The sequence below is a fragment of the Dermochelys coriacea genome, chromosome 11 (assembly GCF_009764565.3).
Source record: "Dermochelys coriacea isolate rDerCor1 chromosome 11, rDerCor1.pri.v4, whole genome shotgun sequence".
Taxonomy (NCBI): Eukaryota; Metazoa; Chordata; order Testudines; family Dermochelyidae; genus Dermochelys; species Dermochelys coriacea.
The window spans coordinates 64,838,128-64,859,920 of NC_050078.2; the positions used below are offsets into that span (position 1 = coordinate 64,838,128).

General features: G+C 44.7%; 1 protein-coding gene across 3 annotated transcripts in view; it reads right to left on the reverse strand.

Annotated features, from left to right (window-relative positions):
- The window catches only part of PLEKHM3 (pleckstrin homology domain containing M3), a 137,758-nt gene that overhangs the window by 97,022 nt on the left and 18,943 nt on the right, over positions 1 to 21,793 (reverse strand). For all 3 annotated transcript variants that reach the window (XM_043505656.1, XM_038422576.2, XM_043505654.1), the window contains one exon: positions 8,916 to 9,851. In XM_043505656.1, the coding sequence (XP_043361591.1) occupies positions 8,916 to 9,851 (936 nt within the window). The remainder of the gene's footprint in view (positions 1 to 8,915; positions 9,852 to 21,793) is intronic.

The following is a 21,793-nucleotide window of genomic DNA, read 5'->3' on the forward strand; positions in this document are numbered from 1 at the left end:
TAACCCCTGAGGCTCAGAAGCTCTCTCTACATCGTTCAGTTTTCTGTTGCGGTTCCTTAACTGTTTTCCTGACAATGCCTTTCCTACCACAATGTGTGTGGGAATAGGAAGTTTACAGATGCTACTTTTGCAGTGCTGTTGTAGCTGTGTTGGTCCCAGGATATAGAGACATAAGGTGGGTTAGGTAATATCTTTTATTAGACCACCTCTGTCGGTGAAAGAGACAAGCTTTTGAACTTACATGCAGCTCTTCTTCAGGTCTGGCTGAAGTGCTCTGTATAGGCTTAGAAGCTTGTCTCTTTCGCCAGCAGAAGGTGGTCCAATAAAAGATATTGCCTCACACACCATGTCTCTCAGACACTGCTTTTGGCATTTGCCTGGTCAGACACAACAACATCCACAATAGATGCATCTCATATGCTCCAGCAGCACTCTAGTCACACACAAACTGGGTCCATAAGATAAATGGACACAAAACTACATTAAGTGAGCTATGATCGTTATGTTACGGTGTTTGTAATGGCTCCAAAGGGCTTAGAAATGCAATGCAATCTCAGGTTTCAGAATAGCAGCCGTGTTAGTCTGTATCTGCAAAAACAAAAGGAGGACTTGTGGCACCATAGAGACTAACAAATTTATTTGAGCATAAGCCTTCGTGAGCTACATCCGATGAAGTGAGCTGTAGCTCACGAAAGCTTATGCTCAAATAAATTTGTTAGTCTCTAAGGTGCCACAAGTCCTCCTTTCTCAATGCAATCTCAGTCACACTCCTGAGGTTGCAAAGGCGTAACAGAGGGCAAACTGTGGCCCTGCAATGGGAACTTAGATAATAATTCTGTTTGTGATGCTCACCTCAGAACAGAATCCAGCTCATCCTCCCAGTACTGTGGATAACAGGAGTAAAAACTTATTTTTGTCAGAAGAATAAAGAGATGATTCTGCACACATGTAGCAGATGACAAAGAGAGCAGATTGAATCGGATGTCTGTTTTACAATCACTGTTCATCTTAGACTTGGATCAGACAGCTCAGCTGAACAAACACACCCTGCCTCTAGAAACCAAAGGAAAATGGCTTCTGCCGTCACCTCTCGTTACATGTGGCACGCTTAGCCAATCAACACCGCAGGAGAGATATTATGTGATACGTCCTGTGTGATCTTCCCAAATAGCAGCATTCAAACTGCTAGTGCACTGATGACCAGTAGCCTCATCGTGTTTCTAAATATTCACATTCACCTCAGAGGGGCTCCACCAGGGGGCCAGGATAAATCCAAAAAGATCTAATCGTACACCAAGGCAAAATTACTCCTGTATCCATCTGAGAATGTGACAAATTGAGCTTTCGCCTGCAAGCCAATTCAGAATCCCATCTGGTAGTCCTTTTCTTGGAAAAACCCACAGAAGTCAATGTTTTGTCCAGAATAGGTGTAGCTAACACCTTCCAAATTCTAGTCTAGACAGGGCCAGTGGAGTTTTTACATGAGTACAAGAAATGCAGGACCAAGCCCTAAAGGTCCCAACCCCACTTCCACTGAACTCAATGAAAGTTTTTCTATTGATTTCCATGGACTCTGAAAGGGCAGCTATACACCCATGAGAAACAGTGGTTTATAATGCACCATTACAAATGCAGTCTTTTAATGCAACACACACTCTCAGAGGGAGTGTTATAGAGACTCAGAAGAAGGGGAGGAGGAAAAATCCCTGGAATCATGGAAAGACAGAGAAATTAGATCAACTGAGGTTACGCTAAATAAAACATAAATTAGACATCACAATGGCAGATGCCTTAGATAGATAAGATTGAGGGGCTGCTGGGTGGAATTAATGAAATTGCAATAACCCAGGGCTGAAGGTCTTTAAAAGGACCTTCTGATATAATAGTATCACACAAACAGCTTATTGAAATTTGGCCTGTAAGATTTTTAATTCAGTAGATAGGTGCTACTGAATTTCTAGGACATAACAACAACTTACGAAGCATCTGCTGAATTCAAAGGATGGGCACCTCTAGCTGTCCACTAGCCATTGTTTTGATGAAAGTCAGATCAAGTCAGTACTGTAGCTGGATAGTTTTGTGAACAATAATAATATTTGCTGGTTTGCAGGGAAATTAAGGGTAAACATATTTCATTCTGCAAGACAAAAATCAGCATTTTCCAAAACGGGGGTGAGCTCCAAACTAGCTCTAGCTAGCAGAAAGAACTGCAGGACCTCTTTTCTGCTCTGCCAGATCCCCCTGACCAGTGGAAATGTGATCACAGCATAGCCATGAGTAAAATGCCTGCTTGAAAGCCACCAGCCTTCCACCTGTTGCTCCTGTGTGGCCTCTACTGCAGGCAGGAGCACAGCTGCTCACAGGAGCAGCTCATGCATACAGAGCTGCAGGCTTGCTGGCCCAACCCTTGCCTCTCTGCTCTCATGACATTCACCTTAGCAGAAAGAGCACATGCAGCCAAGTCTATGGAGCCCCAGCAGCAGCGTGTATCTTTCTGGCAAGTGTGGGAACAATGAATCGGAGTCACCTGGCACAGCAGGAAAGAGAACGGTGGAAGAAAAAAAAAAAAGCAAGGATGGAAAATAGAAAGCTACAACAATAAAGAGACTGAGCACATTTCGCATCAGGATGGAAGACACATATTCATTAGGACTGGCAGTTCGAGCTGCATGTGTTTCCTTTTATTAATCTAATTAATTTTGTAAAAAAGAAAAAGATGAAGCGGGGAAAAAGACCCCCGCCCACAAAGAAGAAAGAGACTAGTAACTATGCCAGAGCACAGTGCAAGGAGACCAGGGGAAAAGGCCGCTCATCTCACCAGAGTCTATTTCAAAACTGGGGGCACGACAAAAAAAGGGCTAGGAGCCCCATGTGTAATCTGATCCCCTTAGGTCTATGGGAGAAGCTCCTTCCTTTCCCCTTGACCCCACAGGGTTGAACAAACAGCTGGGTGCTTTACTGCAGGGACTGGGGTAGCTACACTTTCCTCTGGAGAATAAGCTACTAGCCACTGCCAGATGCAGGACACCGGACTTGATGGACACATGCTTTGATCCAGGCTGGCAAATCCTATATTCCTAATCTGATTCAGGGATTTTACCTGTATCCAAATGAAGTAACTAAATAGTGGATCTATCTGTGATACAACCCATTAATGGAAAAGGACCTTGTGATTGTGTAAACTTTTCCCATATCTGCACATTAAAAGCCAAACCATGAAGCTTGACATTTACTAGCCTGGACTCCACCTGGCAAAGCACTTAAGCAGGTGTTTAATTTTATGCACATGCAGCTGTCCCCCCTGAGTTAAATTATGCATGTGCTTAAGTGTTTGTAGGATCAGTGCCTCAGGCCTCTGAACCCATGTGATCATCTAGCACGAAACCCTACACGTGTACGGAGTTCCACATATTCACCACAAGTGTGGGCATTTGTGCTAGGGAATCACAGTGCAGGATCCGGCTCCTCGCTTATAAGAATAGAGTCATGGGGCTCATTAATTAGAGACCGAGGAGAGGCTGACTTTTTGGGGCAAAAGGAATATGCAGCTTATCCCACCTTCTCTCCAGAAAATATTTATCTTCTGAGCCAAAAATGAGTACACACAACAAAGCAAATAAAATATATGCAGTCTTAAAAATCTCCACTCCCTCCTGATCCTTTTAATCAAACAGCCTAAATATTAGCTCCCTATCTTGAAAAAACAGTGTGAGAAATGGAATGGCCTGCCCCACTGTAAGAGGGAGAAACCAGTGTGGGGCAATGCACAGACCAAGCTAAGGCATCAGTGTGGGGCAATGCACAGACCAAGCTAAGGCATCAGTTCCCACCAAAGGAAAACTGTATTTTTAAACTACTCTTCTCACCCCAGCACATCAACAATCTGTCCCCCCTTTCCCCTCCACCCCGTGGCTATGTCTGACACTGCTGCCCTGGCTTATATCGATGGTTGGAAAGTGCTAGTCAGCTCCCAAGATAAACCTGTCAAAAGCTAGGCACAGAGATTTTCATTCTTCTCTACCTGCTTGTGAGTGTCAGCTGTTTGTCTGGGAGCTGTCCCTGAAAAGCTTTTAAAAGGAACGGGGAGAGGGGGGAACGTGGAGTGCAATTCAAACAAAAAGAAACTCCAAACAAAGAAAGAAGTGCAGGGGGAGAGGGGGAACCCCATCAAACCTCCCAACAAACTTCTTTATCAGAGGTTCATTGTCAATCAATTAGCCAAGGCAGCAGGGGTCTGTAGGGTGGGCGGTAGCATGGTAGACAATGGACTGCCCTGTTGTATTACTGTTTAATCACTTTTACTAAATAAATAAAGCAGCCCCGAGGTGCTGTCATGTCAAGGGAATTTATAACAAAAAAACTTCATTTTTCACTTCATTACTTTTTTTTCTGCAGGACAAGAGAGGGTTATTACTGTAGCCTTAAGTTCCATCTTTGTGTTGCTCGCCTTTGATTCCCACTCGGACCCTGCCACTTTCCGGCACTAATTTGGCAGGCTGAACAAAGAAGGGATTTGTACCTCCTGTAAGGTCTCAATTAGGAAAGGCTTCTGCTGTATTATGTGCCATTCAGACACGACACAATGACGGTAATTACAGGAATTTGCACTAAATGGCTGAAGAATTCACAGCAAAACTCCCACCCCCCCCACCTTCCAAGCTTACCCCTCCCAGCAGCCGGGGTAGGAGGCAGGGTAGAGAGGGAAAGCTCTTAATGCCTACAAGATGTAATTACAGACAGCAGTCCTGTTAGATTAAACAGCAGCCTACGAAGTAAAACAGCAGAAACCGCCTGTATAGCAATGGAGATCTTCAAGACTCCTTATTCCCCAAAGTCTCCTTGGCACAAACTTTTTCTCTCTGAAGCAAACAGGATGGAATTTTCCCAGTTATGATTAATTATTATTATTTATTTGTATTTTGGTGGCAGCTAGAGGCCCCAAATCGACTCTCCAGGACAGGCACAGCCCACAATGAAAAAAGACAGCACTGTGGACATAAACAATTCTCTAAAACTGGATGTTGTGTATGGATATATTGACATTCAAGTTAAAATTATGCCCAGTCACCTGATTCTCAGTCTCAGAGATGCTGAGTGCCCATAAATCCTACCGTGGGAGCTATGCTTGCTCATCACCTCTGAAAAATCAGGGGAGCACAGAAAATGTCTAACAAGTAAGCATCAGGGCTCTTCTTCCGATACAGTTGTACCGGTGCAGCTATAGTGTTTTAGTGAAGACACTACCTACGCCAACAGGAGACATTGTCCCATCGGTGTAGTTAATCCACCTCCCTGAGAGGCAGTAGCAATGTTGTCCGGAGAAGCTCTCCTCTCACCATAGCACTGTCTACACCAGGGGTCTCAAACACGCGGCTCTATTTGCTGTGGCCCACCAAGCTCTCCACGCCCCCGCCCCCCACAAGAGTTATTTCCTGCAGCCACCAAGCTCCCTCACCCGCCACTCTCCCTTCCCCCCAGCATGCTGTGTCCCTGCTCCACTGTCTACCTCCAGGTGCTTCCTGCCGCCAAACAGCTCTTTGGCGGCACTTAGCACTTTCCAGGAGGGAGGGGGGAGGAGCAGGGAGCCATGCGCTCAGGGGAGGAGGTGAGGTAGGGGCGAGGCTTTGGGAAAGGGGTTGGAATAGGGGCAGGGAAGGGGCGGAGTTGTGGTGGGGACTTTGGGGAAGGGGTTGGAATGGAGGTGGGGAAGGGTGAGAAGAGGCAGGGTATGGGCGTGGCCTCATGGAAGGGGTGGAGTGGGGGCGGAGGGTGGGCTTTTGTATCTTTATATGAAAAGGTGTCAGTGATGCGGCCCTTGAGCCAATGTACTAGTCCTCATGCGGCCCTCGTGGTGATTTCAGTTTGAGATCCCTGGTCTACACGGAGGGGAGGTTAGGTTGGTATAACAATGTCATTCAGGGTGAGTTTTTCCACACCCCTGAGCAATGTAGTTACACCAAGACAGGACTGTAGTGCAGACCTGGCCTCGGAGCATCATGAAAGTTGCACGTGGCTTTTTAAAAATCAGAACGCAACTTAAAAACAGCACTCATGCCCCAGCAAGGTCAGAGTGCTTTATTTCTGTGGGGAAAGTCTGAGTGACTTGAGATGCAATGTAGCATGTTTCAGAGAGGAAATCCATCCTTTCCCACAGAAAAGGCTGCTCCCAGAGGATAAAATCCAGAATACCCAAAATACTTCTCAGATTAAAGACGACGGGTTATTTGTTGCTCTCCCATGGCCTGATTCCACTCCTGCTGAGGTCGCTGGCAACATGCTCATTAGCTTTCTTGGAAGCAGGGCAGCAGTGAACTGGTAGCACTGAAGGAGAGAGCGTTTCTTTACTGAATTTTTTTTAAGTGAAGAGAATTAAGAAGAAAGGAAGAAAATGAAGAAGGAAACCCTGAAAATATCTTAAAATGAGACCACTGACTTTGCCTTCACTGGAGTTTAATAAACCCTGACTGCTAGGTAACAGATTAGAGAGACAAGGTAGGTTAGGTCATATCTTTTACTGGACCAGCTTCTGCTGCTGAGAGAAACAAGTTTTCGAGCTTACACAGAGCTCTTCTCCAGCTCCATGTTAGCGCGAAAGTTTGCCTCTCCCACCAACAGCAGTTGGTCCAATAAAAGGTATTACCTCACCCACCTTCTCTCTCTATTACCCTGGGATCGACACAGCTACAAAAGCACTGCATACGGCTAACAGATTAGACAGATCTCTCTCAGGTCCTTGTATGGCTCCCATCACTGTAGGCCCAGCACCTCCAAGTTATTTAGGTTCCTAACTTCCACTGATTTCAACAGAAGATGGAAGCCTAAATACCTCTGAGGATCTGGGCCCGAGTGCCTCACTATCCATAATGTATTCATCCTCTCAACACACATGAGGTAGGGAAAGGCTATTGTCACCATTTTACAGATGGGGAACTGAGGCACAGGGAGACTTAGGGCCAGATTTTTAAGGTATTTAGGTCTCTAAAGATGTAGGTAGAAGGAATTTCAAAAGCACCAATTAAATTGTACCCTGGCCTTGAACTAGTCAGTTCTGAAATGAATGAAGGTTGCGATTAATCAAACAAAACAAACATGGATGCTTGAGGCTGTGACATTAAATCCACTTCCAGGGAAGGAAAAAAGCAGATAAGCACACATCTAGATCTCAGGCCTAGAACACACACAGACAGGTGACAGTATCTGAAGGAAGGATGCGATAATCCAAGCAAACAGGGAGTCTCCTCCTGAAGCCCAAGAGCTGAACTTGAACTTCTACAGAAAGGAAAGACTCAGAGAAGATACAGCAATGAAAAAATTAAACAGTCTGCAAGTTCAACATTTGTGGGCTGCATAGAACTCAGATCCTCTTGGTCCTAAAACACAGGTCCCTATCACTTGAGTTATAGGAGGAGCTCTAGTAGCTGCTAATAGAAAGGGCCCTTGACAAAGTCCCCTTGAGCAGTTCCAATTGTACGCATACATACTGGTCTGGTTACTCAGGCACTTTTGTAGTGCCCAGAACCTTAGGCTCTCAAAATTGCTTTACAAATATCAATTAATTGATCCCCATAATCCATCTGTGTCTGGTAGGATTTCTTATCCCCATTTTACAGATGGGGGAACATGCACAGAGAGACTAACAGACCTAAATTTTCTAAAGTGACTAGATGTGACTAGTGATTTTGGGTGCCTCCATTGTTAGGTGCCCAACTTGAGACATTTTAAAGGGGCCTGTTGATTGGGGGGGCATTCTCAGCACTTTCTGTAAATCAGACTCCTTTATGGTATATTAGAAGTAGACACCCAAAACCTAATGCACCCCAAATCAGAGTCACTTTTGAAAATTTAGGTCTCTGCTAGTCACCTCATGATGCGGTATGAGTCAGTGGCAGAGTCAGAACGAGAATGCAGAATTTCTGACTTCCAGTCTTGTGCTCTAACCACTAGGCAAGACTTCTTCCCTAAAACCTCCAATGAAATGCAACAGCAACCTCACAGTAACACAGCACAACTTGGAAGAGGAAGTGAATAATATTTGTGTATTCAGCTGAGGCTAACGGGTAAATCTTAGGTAGGCAGAATATGGTTACTCAAAGTGGAATTGGTCCCAGACAATGGCTTGACACCGTACTCTTACAAAAATGCTGTAGGATTCTTAATAACCATAAGTGGTAAAAGACCTGAACTTTACACCTAGAAGTTTACACCTTTCACCTCACACGTTGGGTGACTCAGAGGGAAAAGCATTATCTATCATCACCGCTTCCTGCAGCCCCTCAGCGTGCTTTTGAGATCCCCCATCCAACACCTACCCAAACCTGCTTAGGATCAGAGATTGCATGACATCACATTACAGAGTGTTGTGCCTTCATGCCTTATTGCCATTAAAATAATGCCTTTCTTGTCATTAAAGGGGCACCTTAACTCCAGAATTTAGCTTCAGCATTATTTCTATTACATTAGCGCCATCAGAAACCTACCCCATTTTATTGGGCTAGGCACTGTACACGCGCACAGTAAAAAAAACCAAAGAGAACAATCTATCCACATGCTGAAGATTAATTTAAAAAGGGGTTTACAAAACCTAATATGATAGGAGATGTTCTTACAGTTTCTGTGTCACTGTAAACTGTTGTGACTCAGAGAGAAGAGTGCCACCTACAGCACCACTCCTTACAACGCCTTCTGTTTCACTCAGACATGCCCCACTCGGCTGCTAACCAGGCCAAATCCAGCCAGATCTGATGCCTTCACAGCCTGTGGCGTTACAGGGATGGAAAATGAGTGCCCATTTCTTGGACAAATGTGCATGAATCCTTACAAGGACTTACAAGCAGTTGCTATTTTATCCAACATAGAGTATCAGATTTCAGAGTAGCAGCCTGTGAGCGCAAAGCCACTGCAATGAAGTCGCTTACCTGCACACTTGAAGCTCTGGGCCGTGAGTCCTCTTTCTAAAGACAACGTGGTCAGAATGCTCAGAAAGCTGGTGGTCACAGACTGGCGCTTGCTCTGCCTAAAGTCCTTCCCCAGAGGCTGATCTCTGGCTTTGTTTCTGAGAGTAACCTGCAGGTTTGGACCTAAACTTCTGGCTGCGTTGGCTGCAGATTTCAGGGCCTCCATCCACTCCTGTGCTCTCTGACGTGTCTCTGCACGCAGCCGGAGGACATCTTGAGGGAAAATGACCTGAAAGCAAGAGTCACAGTCATCCAGAATATCTGTCTGGACAGTCAGACACACGTCAATGTTATAGCTCAGGAGAGGGTCTTCATCGAGACTCCCGGGCTGAAATGCCATGAGACAAGATCTGCTTAATACAAAAGTAAACGCTTTCCAGTTATTCTGGATCGTCAACCTATAAAGAGTCCCTGACCTGAGAATGTTTTGGTACTCCCTTGTATTTTGGCTCACAGCTGTACACTGGAAAAGCTCAGCAGGCTTCTTTTGTAAGCCATGAATCTGGGGAAGGTCCCTGTTGTTGTCCAGCTTTTGAGAGTCCTCTAGGTCTTCCTGCTGCCTCATGAACGATGGCGCAGAGGAATGCCCCACCTCCCAAAGTTTCTTCCCCCAGTCCAAAGTCTCCCACGGCGACTCTGCCTTCAGCTGCAGCTGGGAGTTATCCGACAGAACGGCATCCACCATCTTTGTTTCAGTGCTGCCTGTGACAGTGACGCTTTGGAAATATGAAAGCAGATACATGGTAGGAAAATTCTGGTTGCCACTACTGTGAAGGTAATAAAGGTACAGTTTGTATGGAGTGAGCTCTGCATAACAGGGCTGCCAGCAGCTGTCATGGTCCTTTCTAATTTCTAGGTATCCCTTCTTCAGAATATTTGGGAATGTCAGCTTGTGTTCTGGAAGAAACCAAACAAGACAATTACTTAATTATTTCCCAACAATTCACTCTATAGTCATTCACTCTATAGTCATTCACAGCAATTGCCCAATATTCCTGGGCACACCAAATGAAGTATTATGATATTTCTAAGGGGAACTGGTATGACTGGGACAGTCTTGGCCCAAATAAATATTTTCAACAGGGACATATGATGCAGGAGAAGCAGAGCTTGACACATCCAAGCAGCCAACTGCAGATTAGGATTGAGATGAAATGATAAACATAGTAATACCCAGCTTTCCTGCAGCTCTTTTCAGTTGTGGATCTCAAAGCGCTTTACTAAGGGGCCTCAGTATCATTCCGCCTCATTTTACAGATGAGAACTGGAGGCACAGAAAAGGTGAGGTGACTTGCCCACTCACCCAGCAGGTCAGTGGCAGAGCTGGGAATAAAGCCCATGTCTCCTGAGCCTCGGTCAAGTGCCCTATCCACTAGGCCACATTGCCTCCCATGGTATAGCAAAAATGGAAACCCTAAAATGCTAAATCATATTAAAAAAAGTGGCCAGGCTCAGCTGTATAATATTTTCTAGAGGTTCTTTCTAAAGAGGCTCTATCTATGAACATAACATACATCCTACCATCTAGAACAGGGATCGACAACCTTTGGCACATGGCCCCTCAGGGAAATCCGCTGGCGGGCTGGGACGGTTTGTTTACCTGCAGTGTCTGCAGGTTCAGCCGATCGCAGCTCCCACTGGCTGTGGTTCGCCGCTCCAGACCAATGGGGGCTGTAGGAAGTGGTGGCCAGCACATCCCTTGGCCCACACCGCTTTCTGCAGCCCGCATTGGCCTGGAGAGGCGAACCGCAGCCAGCGGAAGCTGCAATTGGCTGAACCTGCGGATGTTGCAGATAAACAAACCGGCCTGGCCTGCCAGTGGATTTCCCTGACGGGCTGCGTGCCAAAGGTTGCAGATCCTTGATCTAGAACCTCCCACGCAGTTTAAGTATTGAGAAACACACTACTCTCTCTGCTTCTTTCCCAGTGAACTGTGGGAGAACTTGTCTATCCTTTGGGGTGCAGCAGGGGGAATTGTGGGAAGACACTGAAGAGTTATGAGCACTCAAGTGGCTTAGCCTGTATCCTCACTGCACAGTGGGTGGGGTGGGTTACCTGCCCGAGTGTAAGCAGAATCCAGACTCTATCCTATAGCCCCACCTGGGCTGCTAACTTGGGTTGAAAGCACCAGACAGCATGGGTCAGAGGGTTGTGTGTGTGGATACGAGGAACGTTAAGGGAACACCCGAGTAAGAGCGCAAATTAATGCTGCAGGGAAGACATACCCAAGGGTTTGGACTAAGAAAAGTGGTCAAATTAAGGTCAGACTTAGGTTCTGTCTACATTAGAAATGCTGAGCTGCTGTAGTGGAGATGCTTACGACAGCAACAGAAGAATCCCTTCTGTTGCCATAGTAAATCCACCTTTGAGAGGCAGTAGCTAGGTTGACAGAAGAATTCCTAGCGGTGTCTACACTGGGGATTAGGTTGGCCTAAACTATATCACACGGGGCACTATATTTTTCATTTCGCTAAGATATGTAGTTAGGTTGACCAAACTTCGTAACATAGACCAGGATTTCGCGAATACTTGACCTTTTCCCTAGTATAGTCACAGAAACCTGGGCTAAACTGAACCAGCAACAACAACAAAATCAAGCTCAGGGGGCTACCCTACCTTTACACCAGGAAAAAGGTCACGTTTAGGATGGGCTTAGCTATCACGTCCTAAATCGACCACTCTCCTGACAAACACTAAGGACAAAACTGTGTTTAACATCATGTTAATTAACATGTTTTTAACATGATAAGTTTTCCCAGTGTAGACAGACTTTCTGTGCAGCTGTTTTCAACTATTTCACTGATTTAAGCATTATCCTGTCTGATATGGATGTAAACACACAAATTTAAGTACTCCCTGCAAATGGACAACCTACTACAGAGTATTTCAGCTAAAAGGGAAAACCATAGATCTAAATCATAAAATTGCAGAGAAAAATTAAACTCAGACCCCAAATGCAAAGGGAGGGGGAGGAGGGGAGAAACCAATTCTGTTTGCCTTACATCTCTGGCCCTGACATTCATTAGTATTTCTGTGCTAACTCAAAAGCCATTAATTTCTTTGAAACCCACACTAATCCCTTTGTAGTGCAGATAATGGGTACACATTCTACAGTCATCTTCCTTCTCGGTTAATCCAATAAAAGAGGTGGTCCTGCTGCAGACCCAACAGCAATCTCACTCACTCTCTCTGCTTCCAAAGTACAGACGACAGTTTAAGCTTCTTCCATAATAAGACAAACTCATAACCACTCCCTACCTCCAGGCCTCGTTCAGCTACCCAGAAATGTGCTTGTCTTTTGGTGAGTGACAGAAAGGCTCTCTCTCTTTCGCTAGGCATTCCCTCTCTACTTCCTTCAAGCTTCTATGAATTGGCTTCACCCGCTTCCACTTTAACTGGGACAAAAACATCAGCCAGTTTGATTAAAATTCAAATTCATACTGTTCGGGTCAGGGCAATGGATGCTGGATAGATGGGCTGTATTAGAAGGTGTCCCTCCCTTCATCCTCCTCTGCTCCTTCATCTTCTTGATGCACAATAAGCCAGATAATACCCATCCACTGAGTGCTGCCATCTTTCTCTCCACCACATAAATAGAAACAGCATTTCTCTTCTCCCTCCTCCCCCCCCCCCCAAAACCAGGGAAATTAAATTGAGGCACAGTAAAAAGGGAGATAATCACAGTAAATAACCCACATCTGGGTTCATGCTTTTTTGAACTGTAATTTCTTGAAAAATAAGGGGAAAACAAACAGACAGCAGCTGGGAGCAGCCAAGAATTCTCTCTTCAGATTACCTTCTCTCTCTGGGTAGTTTCTTTGTATTACATCTCATTAAAATTTCTTGCACTGGGTGTCCACCTGATATGGTGGCTCACCACCTCAAATCATCTCTGATTTCCACGAGCATTGGAAGAGGGGAGATCAGAAATGGTTTAAGCAAAGCTGGGATATTTTTTCTCATTGCCAAGCAGCTTGTATTTGTGTTTCTGTTTATAGGCAGGCAGCATGCCCCTTCACATGCCAAGTGAATGCTACTATTAAAAGACAAACAAATGTGTTTTCTCATATCCGCGTTATTTGAGTATATTTTAGATTAGGCAGTGCTGTCCAAAGACAGAGAAGATAGCTCCTGCATTCTGTTCCCAGATTGGCCCCTGATTCTCTGCATGACCTTAGACAACTCATTTAACCTCTTTGTGCTTCAGTCTACTTATCTGTAAAAGGTGTACAATGCCTACTTTATTGGTGTGCCATGAAGTTTAATTCATTAATGTTTGCAAGGAAAATCCTTGGCCAAAAGGCTATGCTTTAAGGCCCCGATCCTACACTACTGAACTCAGTGGAAGCTTTGACAATGATTTCTATGGCTGCAAGATCAGGTGTTCACAGCTTTCACTATTTTTCAGTCTTTAGCTTCAAGGAAGGCAAAACCAACTTTGAGAATGGTGAATTAGGCTACCTCTAATTATAAGTTTGTCCATTCTTGGGGGAGTTGGTTTAATCACATTTTCAGTCATGGTAAACGTGCATAACGTATTCAAAACAACTGCACCTTGTTCCTAGGGGCAATGGAAATATGCAATCATACCCAACTCCTCCAATGAAAGAGGCGAAGATTTTGAGAAACAGATCGAACTTGAAGAAAGCGGAGGGGTCTATTTCAGGAGTGGGTGAGGTTCTGTGGCCTGCACTGTGCAGGAGATCAGACTAAATGATCACCATGGTCCCTTCTGACTTTAAAGTCTATGAGTCTACGAGCATACACGCCTGTTTTTTAAAGTACAGCTTTATTCATGCTATCTGTTGTTACACACCCGTTAATATCGAAGGACCAGGTTCCTTAAACCACTTCTACAAATCAGGTGTGTGCTCATTTCCAATAAATTGTCCACATGGCAGCTATTCTAGAATATGATTCAATATAAAGATGCAGAGTGAAATGAACTGTCTAGTCAATCAGAGAGATTTAAAAATAATTATTTTCTCCCTGTTTTTCTAAATGCAGCGACAGGGAATTTTTCTGAATCAGGGGTCGGACTTTGCTCTCAGTTACACTGGTATAAACCAGGGGTAAATCCCCTGAAGTCAATAGGCCTTATACTCCATTGACCTACACCTTATCTAGTCACTTATGCCAGTGGACAGCTTCCAGGTCAGAACAATAGCATTTTGCACTGCTGGCAGTCACTATGTAATAGCAACTCAGGCCCAATTAATTCTCAAGTGACAGAGAGATGTATGGGAGACCAGCATCAGGACCCGCATTCACAGGTATGGAAAAGGCAGAAGGTGCACACACACTACAAAAATGGTTACCTATTAGTGGCTATTAGATACATGAAATGTACATCCCACGTTCCTAAAGGAAATGGGAATATCAAATGAAAAAGCATTAGCCAGCTTTTGTATAAATTCCCTGACTCAGCTTCAAAGGGAAGGAAGAAAGGGATGAACGCGACTAACAAAGCTATTTAAAACAGGTTTGGTTCACATCAGGATTGTTAGCTTGGTATCAGCCATAGGGGAAAATTTTTGTCTTAGAAACCAAGCTGGAAATGCTATGTAAAATCATAACTTTATTATAAGCAGCTACCACGGCCCCAAGAGTTCAAAACTCCATCTCAGTAACTCAGTGAAGTTCCATAAATCCGGAGCACAAAGTCCCATAGGGATAAACTATTTTCCCCACCACACTTGCAGCCAATAATTCAGTCTGAAGAGGCCCAGTTAAGCCGCACATCCAAGCTTGTCAGTGCTATTCCATAACCCTTCTGCCCTGGCGGCTTGTCTTCTGTGTCTGTGACCATCTCACTCTCTCCTACTGGATTCTCCATCCCCATTCACTTTCCAGAGCCTCCCACATACACAAGACAGCAGAGCAGGTCATGCTACCCATCTCTATAATCCAGCTACCTCGCCTACCCACTCCCCAAGGCTGGCAATGTATCCCCACCCTCAGTATCACTGCTGAACTTGCCTTGCCTCACGTCTCTTACCCCAACGGTGTCCAATCTGAGGGAGAGGTCAAGATCTGGTGAGAAGCATCACCCATGCGAGTAGACGAAGGGAGGGATTTAGAGAAATGGTGTGGTCTAGTGGATAGGGCACGGGACTGGCAGCCGATTTCCTGGCTATGACACTGACCTTGTGTGATCTTGGGCAAGTCACGCCACCATGCTGTGCCTCAGTTTCCCCTTATGCCTTTTGTCTGTGTTGTCTATTTAGAGTGTAACCTCATCAGGGCATATCTCTTACTACGTGTGTGTGCAGTGCCTAGCGACAATGGGGCCTTGAACTCACTTGGGACCGCTAGGTGCTATTTAAAAATTAAATAATTTATTCCAGCTCCGTCTTCCAATATTCGGACTCCCTCCACCATCCTCCCCATTGCTTTTACAGCATCCACGTCTTAACCGTGGGAAAAAGTTAGCCCCAGGTGACAGCCACTCTGAAATTAACTTGATTTATCAGGGATCATTTCTAACTCATACAAGGCTTTCCACGCCTTCCTCTTTCAGAAGCAAACATGATGTCTCTGTACATTTCCCAGCTCGCAGGATCAGAACCTTAAATAGAACCCAGATCTTCCACCTGGCAATGCAAAGCAATATTGGTCTGCCACCAGGATGACAGCAACTGGATTATTTTGAGAGCTTTACCGCCGTAGAAACCCAGAAATACAAAAAGTCACCACATACAAGAGTTTTTAAATCATATAACCATTTTACACTGAAGACTGATACCTGAAGTGTTGCATCAAAGAAGCAGGCAAACAGACCCGATTTGGTAGGCTATTTCTGTCACTAAACTCTAGTCCCATTGACATCAAAGTCAATTTACACCAGTGAGGGTCTGGCCCAATTACCCTCCTTTGGTTGCATATGCTATTTGTAAGCACATACCCCAAGTCATTAGTTTATTCAGTTGACCTTCACTGCATTCATTCTTTGTACTGATTTCTCTTCCTTCTCCAGTTTTGTAACACCAGCAATTATCAATAATCTCTACACCACATTCCCTCCATGCAAGTCATTGGCACATCGGGTAAAGTGCGGACAAGAAGCAACCTTAGTCACCCAGCTCCTTCACCAGGAGGCGTCTCATACAGACGCACTTGCTGTTGTCAATCTCCAAGCCAACTCTTTATTCCCACAAAGAAGCTCATGGCTACAAATTTAATTGTGATTATTTTGGCATCTCGGTCAGACAAGGCTGTAATGTCTCATCCCTCCCATCTACATTAAGGTGTAGCAGATCAAAGTTTGTATCCTGCAGTGCTAGCTGCATGATGCAAAATACTGTACCTAATGTCCCCTCGCGCCTGGTGCAGCCACTACATAGATAGCTTCAGTGTCACAAGCTCTGAGGCAAGCGCTTCAGGGATAGATTTTCAAAGACACAAAAGACAATTAGGAACCTAAAATCTGCCTGGTAGGTGCTCCAAGCACTAGGCCCTGCTGTGGGCTCTACTCTCGGATTGGTCACAATAAGCACTTCACCAATCACCTTCAACATCTTGCTCCTCTCAGGGTCCCCACACACTTGCACCTCACCACCTGCCTTTCAACTCCCACAGAATCTTCCCCGCCTGGCAGAGTTCCTATAGGATGCTCCAATAGTTAGAGCACTAGCCTCGGCCTTTGAGACCCAGATCTGATTCCCTGCTCTGACACAGGCTTCCTCTATGACCCCTGGGCAATTCACTTAACTTCCCCATGCCTTAATTTCCCCTCTGCCCTACCTCACAGGGGTGTTGTGAGGATAAATACATTAAAGGTTTGAAGCGCTTTGAGATCTGCTGCTGATGATTATAATAGGTATCATTATTACACCCTCTCTGAGAAGGAGGAAAAGAGCAGCAGCAGATTCATGGTACAGCTCTGTGGTGATTATTACTGCTCAGTCCATTCAGGATGATAACAACCAAGCTAGAAGGAAAACAGTGATGGTATTTTCGGTGAAAAATTTCAAAAGAAATGAAGAATGGTCCCTTTTTTTTCCCCAAAAAAATGTTCCAGGTTTTTTATGAAAAACCAAAAGCTGATTTTTTAGGGCTTTCAGTTAAAAAAAAAATCATTTTTTGCAGAAAATGTTTGTTTAGGAAAAAAGCCCACTTTTGCTCAAGGAAAATGTTCAAAGCAGCTCTAATCAACCCCTTTCAGGGGAGCTGTAATGAGACACAGAGACTTTCCCTCCTAAGAGCCTGATCTGGCAAACACTTATGCACGTAACTTGGGGAGTCACATGGATCTTAATGGCACTACTCACAGGCATAAAGTTATTCATGTGTCTCTTTCTGCAGGACTGGGGCTTAGTCACCGATTCAAACATGGCCAAAAGTTGTTTGCCAGCTGAGGACCCTTGTGAATGCATTGCTGATCTCATTCCATTTCCTAGCAAACAAAACGTCCACACCACAGAAAACCTACCACCACATCTGACCTCCAGTGGTGATCCTGGAGAAAGCGACGGATAAATAGGTCTTTACACTCCTAAATGACCCCCTCAAGCCAAAATGAAGTTCCAAAACAGCATTGCTGGGGCAGCATGAGGACATCCGCACTGCTATTGGCTTATGCTGTACCTGCGACTATAAATGACAACTCCAAGCCCCGGAGCGGTTATGCTGCCATCTTTCACAAACCATACATTCCCTTAAAGAAAAACCTGCTCAGTTTCTCCTCACCAGCTATTGTATAAATAAACACTCTGCTCAGAAGAGTCTCCCTGCTGCTAGGCACTGAGAATTATAAAAGTTTCTGTAAGAGTGTCTGGAAAAGGAAGAGCCAGGGCTTCTCTGGCCAATATGAGGCAAAGGGCCATTCGTGTTCAGGAACAGAAGAACGGGAGGGAGAGCAACGCTCAAGTGTTTACAGACAACTCAAAAGTAAGTCGACTGCAAATGATCCCAACAAAGGAGACCTGCAAGCCCAAACTTTGTTGTTCATTAACATAGGTTTATGTATGGCTCAAAAAAAAGAAAAACAAACCCAACCCAGTTCAGAGTATACTACATAGCCACAAAGGAGAGCTCAGCTTTCTATCATTCTATTCTTGCAACAGTATATAGATTTCATAAGCCCAGAAGACAAGATTCCCTGTTTAGAGGGACGGGGCCAGAAGTCCTTACTCAGGCAGAACTCCCAGGAAGTTAGAGAAGACAATGTTTCCCTGCCTAAACTGACTGCAATGCAAGCTTCAAACCAGCAGAAATGGCGAAAAAAATATACATTCTGTAAGTTTCCAGCTTTACTGGGCCACTATTTATTAGTTGCACAGATGAGGATTTTTAAAAAATACATGGGGTGAAATCCTGGCCCCACTGAAATCAATGAGAGGTTTGCCATTGATTTTTCCAGAGTCAGGATTTCACCCTGGCAGTCAGGAGAACCATGGTCATTTCCCTGGCTCTGCTACTGAACTGTTGGGTAACCTTGGGTGAGTCACTTCATCTCTGCGTGCTTGTGTCTCTCTTACTTTTTTTCTCTCTTGTCGATTGAGACCTCAGTCCTGCCAACATTTACACCTGTGCTTAATTTTACTCCCATGAGTAGTCCCAGAACCAATGGAACTAATTAAGCACAGGTGTAAATGTGTGTAGCATAGGAGCATTAGACTGCACCCTCTTTGGTGCAGAGATTGTTTCTCATTATGTGTTAGTACACCACCTAACACAACGAAGTCTCACCACTTTTAATTGGGGCCTTTAAGCCCTAGAGTAATACAAACGAGAAGAATAATGGATGAGAAGCATTAGAGCACGTGCACTGCTCAGGAGGTGACTATGTTTGAAGAAAAAAAAATCCATGTGAACACAAAGATACCTGATCATATATTGTACTTAATAGTCTAAGTGATCCTTCTTTGGGTGCTACGGATACTTTCCCTTTGGTTGGACAGGCTGCTTCCCTAGAAAAACAAATAACTGTCCTGAACTTAAACTTCCCTCTTCACTAGTTCCACTAACCACTCAACACTGCACTCTTAACAGAAACTGGGAAGAAGAAGAAAAAAAAAAGCAGTATTTGTTTCTAATGCGTTAGCAGTTTTGCTGGCAGGCACAAGGGGATACCACTTCCATATGGTGCATTTTTCAAATCCTTTCCTTCCATGATGCTTGGAAAGGATCCAGTTCCACTTGTCTATGTCGTAAAAAAAACAAGCAGCAGGAACAGATAAGCATATAGTACTAAATACTCTATGTAGGTAATAAGAAAAGGAGTACTTGTGGCACCTTAGAGACTAACAAATTTATTAGAGCATAAGCTTTCGTGAGCTACAGCTCACTTCATCAGATGCAAATGCATCTGATGAAGTGAGCTGTAGCTCACGAAAGCTTATGCTCTAATAAATTTGTTCGTCTCTATGGTGCCACAAGTACTCCTTTTCTTTTTGCGAATACAGACTAACACGGCTGCTACTCTGAAACCTGTCATTAGGTAGGTAATGACTCATGAAACAAACTGGCCAGTCTTAGAAGGACTAAGAAAGCCTGCAAGCTAACAGGAGATTCCTTTCCAGGAAGCAGGTCCAGTGAGGACTGAAAAGAAACAGCTGAGTTTTAAGGGTTCTAGAAAGGGCTGTCTCACTATGGGTGAGATAACAGACTTTTCCTCCTCTCTCACTATTCATACGACTCCCCCCATTACTAAAACAGCTGCTATGTATGCTTAACATCAACCATGGGGTCATTTTTAATACTTATTTAGGGACTTCCATGAGAAATATTTATCTGGCATGGTTACACATGGTTGTGACCCACTTCTTGTCTTTTTTCACAGTAGCTGCCAGTTTTTTATAAGGTGCTCAGGACCAAAGAAAGGCCTCTATTAACTCAGAAGGAAGAAATATAAAGGCTACTGACCTCTTAACAGCCATAAATTGGTTGAGCGGAAAGGGGGAAAATATTCAGACAAGTTTAGCCTGTTTTCAGAGCATAAAAGAAGTTTTTTTTCCTATGGAAAAACACTACAGATCTGGAGACATCTTTTGGGGAAAGACTCTTAAACGTACCCTTTCAATCTTCCCAACATGCACCTAACTTCTACACAAACAGCAGTCTACTAAGGTTGGGGCTGGTGTACAGTAAATAACCATCCCAGAGATTTTGGGGAGACATAGTTTTGCCATTCTTGTTAATATATTTCTCTTTCCCCTGCCCTGCTCAGTTTCCCTGTTGTGGAACTTATCTGTAAATATAATCTTCTGCACAAAGTAATTTTTAAGAGACAAAGGCATTTGACTATTTCAGTGTGTTTAGATTTCTCAGGCGACTTGTTTCAGGCACCTGTGGAGAATTCTGGGAATGGATGGGCTATAAAAGCTAGCCCCAGAGCACTGGCTGCCAATTTTGAGTGAGAAATGAGTAGGCCTGCTATAGTAGGGAGTAGGCTGTTAGCTGTTATCACTTACATGGAGTCTGTTAATTTCTAATGAAATTAAAGTTATACTCAGTCAATGGGAGTCAAATTTACTGAGATAAGGTAGTGTGGAGACAGCCCTCCCTACCCTGGTAATGGAAGATCTCTGCTTAGGGTGACCATACGTCTCCTTTTGGCCGGGACAGTCCCTTTTTTAAGCCCTGTCCCGGCTGTCCAACTTTCTTTTCAAAAGGAGGCATTTGTTTCATTTGCTCTTGCTGACTTGATCAGTTGGCAAGAGCAAATGGGACAAATACCCACTTTTGTGAAAAAAAAAGTGGGGTGTGGTATGGAGGAATGTGGGGGGGGGTGATTGGAGATGCCAGTCCCCTGCGGGGGGATGGAGCACAGATGGGGGGCAGCAGGGTTCCAGGGATAAGCAATAACCTCCTGAGGGGGCTCCCCGCAGGGTTCCAGTGATCGGCAACAGCCTCACAGGGTGGGGCGAGGGCGCAGCTCCTCAAGCAAGTGGCTGGGGGTGTCCAGTTTTCTCTCTGGGAAATATGGTCAACCTATCTCTGCTGTTGTACCTTTTGCACTCTTTGCCCTGTTGACAGGAGCCTTGCTCAGCTTTAGGCAGAGAGACATAGGCTGCGGGGGGGGGGGGGGTCCTTATTCTGCCTGGGTGGGAAGCAGGTGAACTGGGTGGGAGGCAGGGCAGGGAACTCCAGGTTTCAAGAGCGGCAAAGGGGGTGGTAAGCACACACAGCAGGGGAGGGTAAGGAGCGAAAATGCAGAGCTGAAATGCAGAATTGTCTGCCTCTCTTGGCAGTCATGGGAAGAGGGAGGTCCCTCAGTTACACAGATGTGGGCAAATAAAGGACAAAGAGAAAGCAGCCCCTGCTACAAACCCATCTTTAGCATCAGCCTTGGCTGGTAGACATCTGCTAGACCTTCTGATTGCTATATGGAGCTCTCTGGATTCCCTCCCTTGGGCTACCTTTGAACTGCACTGTCACAGTTCAGTGGCTGCCGTCTAATAATGCTTTACAGCTTCAAAGCACTGTACAAACCTTAACCAAGAAAGCTGAGCTCTCTTCCCCATGTGCTGTACTTACCACAGTGACCTCTGAGGCAAAGCAGATATTGTGCTTTTGTGACCACGCTCTATTTCTTTGACTTCATGTCTGCTAAGGCCTGCTCTAAACACAGTTTTTGCACTGGTGTATTTTGGTGAGGGTGTGATTTCTACCAAGATAGTTATACTGGCACAACCACTAGCATGGGTGCAGTGATATTAGAATAAAGGTGCCTTATATACTGGTATAGCTTAATCCATTTCCCTTAGGGGAATAAGCTAGACTGTTATAAGCTCATTTAAGTCGGTATAACTGTGTCTGTGCTAGGAAGGGATGTACCACATAAGTACAGTGGTATAATTAAAGCAGTACAACTTTTGTTGTAGACAAGCCCTTGG